This window comes from Protomyctophum parallelum (genome assembly GCF_964188405.1).
Source record: "Protomyctophum parallelum genome assembly, chromosome: 8".
NCBI lineage: Eukaryota > Metazoa > Chordata > Actinopteri > Myctophiformes > Myctophidae > Protomyctophum > Protomyctophum parallelum.
The window spans coordinates 26308465-26317977 of record NC_139703.1 but is presented as its reverse complement, the minus strand read 5'-3'; the positions used below and the strand labels follow the sequence as shown (position 1 = coordinate 26317977).

The 9513-nt window shown below is 46.9% G+C and overlaps 1 protein-coding gene across 1 annotated transcript in view; it reads left to right on the top strand.

The window, feature by feature from the left end:
- The window catches only part of LOC310862978 (receptor-type tyrosine-protein phosphatase gamma-like), a gene marked incomplete at its 3' end in the record, with an annotated part of 434985 nt that overhangs the window by 318989 nt on the left and 106483 nt on the right, over positions 1-9513 (top strand). Inside the window, 1 exon segment of the mRNA XM_083771100.1 lies at positions 6940-7006. Coding sequence (XP_083627226.1) covers positions 6940-7006 — 67 coding nt within the window.

Here is a 9513-nt window from a genome sequence, read left to right as displayed (position 1 = left end):
CGACTCCGTTATTCCAGAAGATTCAGTGGCTCATGTTTTTTAAATCGATGAGGCTCTTTGCTCATCGGTGCCACAGCGCGCCACAGCGATGAAAGGCGGCGATCGTGTGTGTGTGTGTGCATTGTGTTGCCCCTCCCACGCCCACGTGCATGGCCGCCGCCCGCTCGCTGCCCTACTTTTAACGGCCGCATCGCTCACGTTGAAGAATCGTCTGCCAGCGTTTGTTGGCCTAAAAAAAGAAAAAAAGAAAAAGAAAAAAAGGCTCCCTTTATGCTGATTTCAAAAGAAAATTGCTAATTTGTTATGAGGGCAACATGGGTGTGTGTGTGTGTGTGTGTGTGTGTGTGTGTGTGAGTGTGAGTGTGAGTGTGAGTGTGAGTGTGTGTGTGTGTGTGTGTGTGTGTGTGTGTGTGTGAGTGTGAGTGTGAGTGTGAGTGTGAGTGTGAGTGTGAGTGTGAGTGTGAGTGTGAGTGTGAGTGTGAGTGTGAGTGTGTGTGTGTGTGTGTGTGTGTGGTGTTTATAGGACCTTGTTGTCCGTTTCTTTAGCTCTTGGGATGTTTGGACAGAGCTGAGGTGAACTTTGTGGGTCGGCCTGTTATTGGCTCGCCTTCCTCACGAGGACGTCTGTTCCTGTAAGGCAGGGATATGTCAAACTCAAATACACAGTGGGTCAAAATAAAACAATTGGTACAAGTCATGTCATCAGCGTTCATGTGTTGGTTCACCTATGTGACGTTAAGGAGCACCAGTATGAATATGAGTACCAGTAGGGGCGCTGTTGTGCCAGAAACAGAGAGAGAGAGACAGTGCTGCACTGTTGCCTGCTAATGAGAGAGAGAGAGAGGGGGGGAGGGGAGGAGAGTTGCACCACTAATATAATAATTAAAAACCAAATGTAGTAAAGCAAAACTAAAGGGACCCACAACAATGTGTCCGCGAGCCACTGTTTCTATAGCATGTCCTCCAGTCCATGCACACCTGATTCATCAGCAGTTATCGCTGCCAACCGGAGGAGAGGTGAGCAGCTCTGCAAGATAGATAGATGAGCTGCTGGGGCCCAGAGAGACAACATGATGGGGCCCAGAGAGACAACATGCTGGGGCCCAGAGAGACAACATGATGGGGCCCAGAGAGACAACATGCTGGGGCCCAGAGAGACAACATGCTGGGGCCCAGAGAGACAACATGCTGGGGCCCAGAGAGACGACATGCTGGGGCCCAGAGAGACAACATGCTGGGGCCCAGAGAGACGACATGCTGGGGCCCAGAGAGACAACATGCTGGGGCCCAGAGAGACAACATGATGGGCCCAGAGAGACAACATGATGGGGCCCAGAGAGACAACATGATGGGGCCCAGAGAGACGACATGCTGGGGCCCAGAGAGACAACATGCTGGGGCCCAGAGAGACGACATGCTGGGGCCCAGAGAGACAACATGCTGGGGCCCAGAGAGACAACATGATGGGGCCCAGAGAGACAACATGATGGGGCCCAGAGAGACAACATGATGGGGCCCAGAGAGACGACATGCTGGGGCCCAGAGAGACAACATGATGGGGCCCAGAGAGACGACATGCTGGGGCCCAGAGAGACAACATGCTGGGGCCCAGAGAGACAACATGCTGGGGCCCAGAGAGACAACATGATGGGGCCCAGAGAGACGACATGCTGGGCCCAGAGAGACAACATGCTGGGGCCCAGAGAGACAACATGATGGGGCCCAGAGAGACAACATGATGGGGCCCAGAGAGACAACATGCTGGGGCCCAGAGAGACAACATGATGGGGCCCAGAGAGACAACATGCTGGGGCCCAGAGAGACGACATGATGGGGCCCAGAGAGACAACATGCTGGGGCCCAGAGAGACGACATGCTGGGGCCCAGAGAGACAACATGCTGGGCCCAGAGAGGAGCAACATGCTGGGGCCCAGAGAGACAACATGCTGGGGCCCAGAGAGACAACATGCTGGGGCCCAGAGAGACGACATGATGGGGCCCAGAGAGACAACATGCTGGGGCCCAGAGAGACAACATGCTGGGGCCCAGAGAGACAACATGCTGGGCCCAGAGAGACAACATGCTGGGGCCCAGAGAGACAACATGCTGGGGCCCAGAGAGACGACATGCTGGATGGATGGATGGATGGAGGAGGGAGGGGGAAGACATGGAGGAGGAGGAGGGAGAGAGAGAGTAAGGGGGGGGGGGGGGGGGGGAGATGAGGACATGTCACATTGAACCGTTCTTTTTCCGTTTGTTACCGCCAGTGCACCGCCCCAGGAGAGAGAGAGAGAGAGAGAGAGAGAGAGGAGAAAGACAGGACAAGAGAATCTAGGGAGAGAGTGAATTAAGGAGAACAACGGAGCAGGGAGAACATATATAGATGGAGAGAGAGAGAGAGAGAGAGAGAGAGAGAGAGAGAGAGAGAGAGGGAGGAGGATGGAAGGAGATGAGAGATTGGAGGGAGGAGGACATTTTGGATGTGTGGCCCTGTGGCAGGGATCTCCAGGGAGGAGCCTGTGGGCTTGGAGAGACAAACATTAATAATGAAACCATAATTCCCCTCTGTCCTCCTTTCCCTCCCTCCATCTTTATCCATCACCGTCTGTCGTTTCCTCTCTCTCTCTCTCTCTCTCTCTCTCTCTCTCTCTCTCTCTCTCTCTCTCTCTCTCTCTCTCTCTCTCTCTCTCTCTCTCGTTTTCCCCAGCATGTCGCCGTTCTAATTTGTGCATGCACCCGAAAGTTTGCACACCGGAAATTGCAGATCTACAAGCTCACGGCGCCGTGAGCAGTGAGCTTGTAGATTGTCTATGTTTGCATTGTGTGCGTTCCTCTCTCGCTCACTCGTTCACTTCCAGCGTACGCTTAATGAGCTGCAAATTAAAAGATGTGATTAAATAGACAGCAATAAGACGACAACAAACAACAACACATTGGAGAGGAGATGGAAATAGTGCTGGACTTCCTATTCAGTGCCACAGTATACCACTGTGATATCCTCAGTGTTCATAATATATACAGTAAGATCAAACCCGTGTGAACCCATTCTGACCTGAGATCAGATTTAATAAAATGTCTTCCTGACATCCTGACAGTTTTCTGAAAAAGCCTATGTTTCTATGTCAGGTGTTCTTCGATTTTTTTTAAATAGCAGACCTACGAGCTCGTAGCGCGCCACTCGGTCGCTATGAGCTTGTAGATCTGCTATTTTTCAATAGCTAAAGCACAACCAGGGGGGCAGTCAGCCAGATATTTCGTGAAGCCTCATTTGAAATCGGTAGTTCATATAATGGCCTGTTGTGGCGCTGGACCGGACCCAAAAAGCCCCATAGCTCCATAGAGGCCCATGTATTTTGGCCCAACTTCACCTAGACTGTATTACCTTAATAAACATGGTCATGAATACTTTCTTCTTCCAGTCACTAGTTTAAAGTCTCATTTCTAATGTCATAATATTCTTTTTGGAAAATTATGGTCCCATTAATTAAAAAAATGACCATAAAGAAAAAAAAACATCGCGTATGTTCTGAGGGGCGTGGCTACCATTACAGTCTATGATCGGGATTCCCCTCCCACTCGAGTCAAAATAAAAACCAACGGAGAAGAAGGGGGGAAGTCCCGCCTCGTTGTCTGGGCAGCCAATGACCAGCTGGTATACAAAACGGAGCCAGCCAATGGCCAGCTGGTACCAAAGATGGCGACTTACATCAGGAATTAGCATATTATTACAGGCTTCATTTTACGTTCATGTTAGACCCGGGGAACGCTTTGTCCATATTTTTTACAGTCTATGAGCACAACATAATGCTAACGCCAAAAGGGGTTCCCGCCCAAAATGGGTTTTAAGTGAGGGGCGCTCATATCATCATACAACACATGTCAATTATCCATTAATCGTCAATGGTTTACAATGGTTACACAATGTTTGTGTAGGAAAAAAAAGCTGTATATAGGAGGGGCTAGCACCCCTCAAAAATCTGTGAAGTGAGGGCGGCCCCCACTGTATTTACTGTATATCGGCCACATGATGTCTGACATCTTCATTTAGTTCCCTAAACAAACATTAAAGTCCATAGATTTGGCTGTCCACACGACTTGGGCCATAAGTGCTCTAAACTAGCATTAACGTCCGACTCCTTAGACTTGGCTGGCTCTAAAGTGCTCTCTCTATACAAAGTCCTCTAAAGAACCACTGTAATATCCTCACAAAGTCCATAGACTAGGGCTGGCAAACGATTTACCATGTCATAAATGCTCTAAAGACAAATTTCAAATTCCAAATATTGGCGTAATATTCCAAAGCCATGCATTGTGGGGGGGGGGGGCTGGCGTAGCAGCCGTTGGCAAAAACAAAAATTGCCTGCCGGCGGATTACGGTCTGGAGAGGCTCAATTGTATACGCCCATTTCCTACACCAGAAAACTGGTGTGGCCAATCGGGACACGGTATGCAATAGGGGCGGGCTTTGGTACAGTGACGTTCAATGCTTGAGACCTTTGACTGACAGTAGCTCTGACCAATTGCGTCAAAGAGAAAATGTTTGAACCCGCCCCCCCCCCCTGGGAAACAAGATCCATACACGGCATCTCCAGACTGAAATACCACACGACAAAGTGTGATTTGAGTCTGGCTTATTAGCCAGGCTAGGGCTGGCGCCCCCTCAATAAACATGGACCCAACACTGAGGATTATCCCGCAGACTGCACTGTACTTTCACACATTGCTATGCAGGCAGGGTGAGCACACGCTCAAACACCCCGCAAGCCTCCACACACACTTCTCCCAAACTCCCCTTCATCTCGTTGGCTTATAGGCCAGGTCTCTCTCTCTCTCTCTCTCTCTCTCTCTCTCTCTCTCTCGCGCGCGCGCATCTCACACTCATGTGTGTGTGTTGCAGAGATTGTGTGAGAGCTTGTTGACTGCCTCCATTTGTTCACCTAGTTACACCACTCTCGCTTATCTCTCCCTTTCCGTCTCTCTCTCATCCCTCCTTTCCGTCTCTCCCCTTCTCATCAATCGCTTTCTGCATCTCATCTCATCCTCATCTACCCCTTTCTCTGTCATCTCTCACTCTCTCTCACTCTCTCTCTCTCTCTACTCTCATTTTCATCTCTGTCTGTCCCTCTGTCTCCCTCTGTCTGTCATCTCTCTCTCTTCCTCCCTCTGTCGCATGCACGCACACGCACACACACACACACACACACACACACACACACACACCCTGACACACACACACACACACACACACACACACACACACACACACACACACACACACACACACACACACACTCTCTCTCTCTCTCTCACTCTCATTCAACTCTGTCTAAATAAGAAATGAAAACAAAACAAAGTAGAAAATGAAATAGACTACTGTGCTTTCCTCACATGCACTTTCTTGCACTTCATGCAGTCAAAACCACAAGGTGTCAATCCGCATCATTACGCACGTTTGATTTTCTGTCTGTATTTTATCTTGCCTCTAGTCTTTACACGCGTCTTCTGAAAGCATACTGAAGGCATTCGCCTTCAAACCGATGTTGTGTTTTCTTAAAATTGGCATTTTGTTCTCAAATGACACAGACCGCAAAATATGAATTTCTAAGATGTCTTATCAGGAAAATGTTGCTTGTTCAGTCAGCGTTACATTCAATCTACTGTAATATTACCCTGTGTTTAATAAAACAACACACAGATGTGCAGTATTAATCAGACCAGTGTGTGTCCAGTGGAAACCTCGTATGAATCTGATCTCAGGTCAGAATGGGTTAAACTAAAGTCTGCCAGCATTTATTGATACATTGTGATATAATTCACGCCCCCTGCCGCTCCGATTCTCCGGGCTGATCTCCTTCTCTGTCCTCCCCTCACTCCCATCATACATCATACCATCATACACCAATATCCATGTGTTGCAGACGTCTAAACATTTTTACTTGAAAAATGGATGTTATATATAATAATAATAATAATAATCATGGATTTTAAGTATTCACACTTTTCCTGGGCTGTGTGTGCTCCAGTTCCTGTTGATTTCATTGGATATCATTGGGCATCTGACCAGTTTCATTGGCTTTCATTGGATCAAATCGACAGGAACTGGAGCACACACAGCCCAGGAAAAGTGTGGATAACGCACTTTACATTCGTTAGAATCTCAAAGTGCTAACAGTTATACATACTGTTGCATCTGCAGATGCCATATGTTATTTCAGCATGCAAAACATGTTTTTAGTTTTGCTGCCAGGTTTAATGTTTTTTTTTCCTAGTTACTTTTAAGTGCAAAAATAATGTGTTTTCTTGTTCACTCCATTTACTTAACCATTTTACCCTGTGTTGTTTGTTCATTACTCAGATCTTACAAGTCGCTCTGAATAAGCTCGGCTGCCAAATGCCTAAATTGTCATTTCAGACGTTAATTTGAAATATAATTATGTTCAAATCACAGCAAACTGCTTCGCTGAGTCAACATCAGAATGTTTTTAAACAAAGCAATATTTCCTCATCAAAGTTGGCATTGTGACTTCATATATTGCCTATTATACTTCCACGAGAGAGGGAGAGGAGAGTTAGCTGCTTCAGCAGACAGTTTGAAGGTCCAATGATGATTGAAGAGGTTTTGTCAGAAGCGCTTTTTAATACTTTTCATTCGTTCAATATATTAACCCATTCTGAACGGGAACCCATTTTGGTGTCAGCATTATGTTATGCTTTAGCTATTGAAAAATAGCAGATCTACAAGCTCATAGCGCACCACCGAGTGGTGCGCTATGAGCTTGTAGGTCTGCTATTTTTTTTAATTTGAAGAACGACTGACATGAATCTGATCTCAGGTCAGAATGGGTTAATCAGACCAGTGTGTGTCCAGTGGAAACCTCGTATGAATCTGATCTCAGGTCAGAATGGGTTTTAACTCTTACCTTCTCTGCTCTCCTATAGGTGGGAGGGAAGGACAACCCAGCCGTCGACCCCATCATCCATGGCCTGAGGGGCGTGGTCCACCACGGTGAGTGACAGCACCGTAGACCAGTGGTTTGAGTGACAGCACCGTAGACCAGTGGTTTGAGTGACAGCACCGTAGACCAGTGGTTTGAGTGACAGGTTCAGGTTCAGGTTCAGGTTTATTTGTCATTTGTATAGATACAGAGTATACATACAATGAAATTTATTTTGCTCAGAGCACTCTCCGTCTTACATACACAGGACATAAACAAACATCTATAGTGCAAGAAAAGACAAAAAACAGTAAAAGAAAGTGCAAGTGAAGTGAAGTGCAATACAGTTCAAGGTCAGCTGTTCAGCAGCCTGACTGCCTGGGGGTAAAAACTGTTACTGAGACGGGTGGTACGAGATTTGATGCTCTGGTAGCGTTTTTTGGAGGGGAGTAGTTTGAACAGGGTATTTGCGGGGTGGCTGGTGTCTTCCATGATGTTATGGGCTTTTTTCATACAGCGAGTGGTGTAGATGTTATGGAGACTGGGTAATTCTGTAGTGCCGATGATTTTAGCTGCTGTTTTAATGGTCCTCTGCAACCTGTTGCAGTCCTGAGCGGTCGTGTTACCGTACCACACTGTGATACAGCCAGTTAAGACACTTTCAATTATACAGCGATAAAAGTTCACTAGTCCTTTTGTACTTAAGCCAAATTTTTAAGGCGCCTCAGAAAGTACAGTCGCTGCTGCGCCTTCTTGAGGATGTACTCGTTGTTGAGTGACCATGTGAATGTGTCAGTGATATGTATGCCCAGGAATTTAAAGTTATCAACTATGTCGACAGATGACCCTTTGATGGAAATGGGGGCGACAGCACCGTAGACCAGTGGTTTGAGTGACAGCACCGTAGACCAGTGGTTTAGAGTGACAGCACCGTAGACCAGTGGTTTGAGTGACAGCACCGTAGACCAGTGGTTTGAGTGACAGCACCGTAGACCAGTGGTTTAGAGTGACAGCACCGTAGACCAGTGGTTTGAGTGACAGCACCGTAGACCAGTGGTTTGAGTGACAGCACCGTAGACCAGTGGTTTGAGTGACAGCACCGTAGACCAGTGGTTTGAGTGACAGCACCGTAGACCAGTGGTTTGAGTGACAGCACCGTAGACCAGTGGTTTGAGTGACAGCACCGTAGACCAGTGGTTTGAGTGACAGCACCGTAGACCATTGGTTTGAGTGACAGCACCGTAGACCAGTGGTTTGAGTGACAGCACCGTAGAACAGTGGTTTGAGTGACAGCACCGTAGACCAGTGGTTTGAGTGACAGCACCGTAGACCAGTGGTTTGAGTGACAGCACCGTAGACCAGTGGTTTGAGTGACAACACCGTAGACCAGTGGTTTGAGTGACAGCACCGTAGACCAGTGGTTTTCAACCAGTGGTCCGGGAACCACCAGTGGTCCTTCAGGGGGTTCCAGGTGGTCCCCAGCTGAACGATGGAGAGCTGGTAACCAAAATGGACCCTTATAGATCTCTTGAGATCGTAAAATGAAACAAAATGGGTCCATTTGGTTTCATTTTTACGCTCTCAAGAGTTAAATTATTGTTAAACATCGGCGTTACGCAATTTGCTAGAAGTCTACATCATTTGAGAATGTAGAAGAATTGCCATTTTTATCAACATGTGCCTGTTATTGTGGACAAACTCTTATCCAAATGACGACAAAATATTCTAAGTTTTGTGTTCTGAGAGGTTAAATCTCATCTGGTGGTCCCGTGGCTTAAATGCTGAATAAATAATGGACCTTGATATGAAAAAGTTTGATAAACCACTGCTATAGACGAATCCACAGAGGGGGAAACTAAAACTAAATATAGAAAACTGTAGACTCGGTGCTCTTTGGAGAGCTTTTTGTTTTGTTTGTTCTTTAAAGTTCTATACCTCGGTAACAAAAACACTGTGGCGCTGGTAAGAAGAATGATAGTGGCGAATTTAAAGAAGTTCCAAGGCAACTCTGTTCAGTTCAAGTACGACAACCCATTATTCCACGGTTTAAAAAAACACGGCTGACCTAGGCGTTTCGGCCTAAGGCCTTCAGCGTGCAGCCGTGCACAAATAGGCTCTGCTGCCGTGTTCATGAGCGCACCCACCCGTTCTTATTATGACAGCGACTTGGTTTTGAGGACAACTGCTTTGAATTGCTGTTATTGTTCACGCACAACAGAAACCAATGGATTATATATTTCAAGGGCGAGAGAATACAATACACTCCACACTGGGAGAAAAAACAGTATCTGAAAGTTTTTTTACACGTGACTGCAGTTAGAACTTTTCCCTTGCATCTTATGAGACTCGGTGTTCTCGTGCTTGCGGCATGCACGCACATGATGGTGCTTATCGGTGTGATGTTGTCTGATAAGGCGTCTCTAACTAATCCCCTCGCTCGTTTGTTAGCTACTAGTTATAGTCCTAAAGCATACCTACAGTAACATTATCACCCCCCCCCCCCCCCTCTATGTTTTATTTACATATACATATGTTTTATTCACATAAGTATGTATATAAAACATAAATATCCCACCGC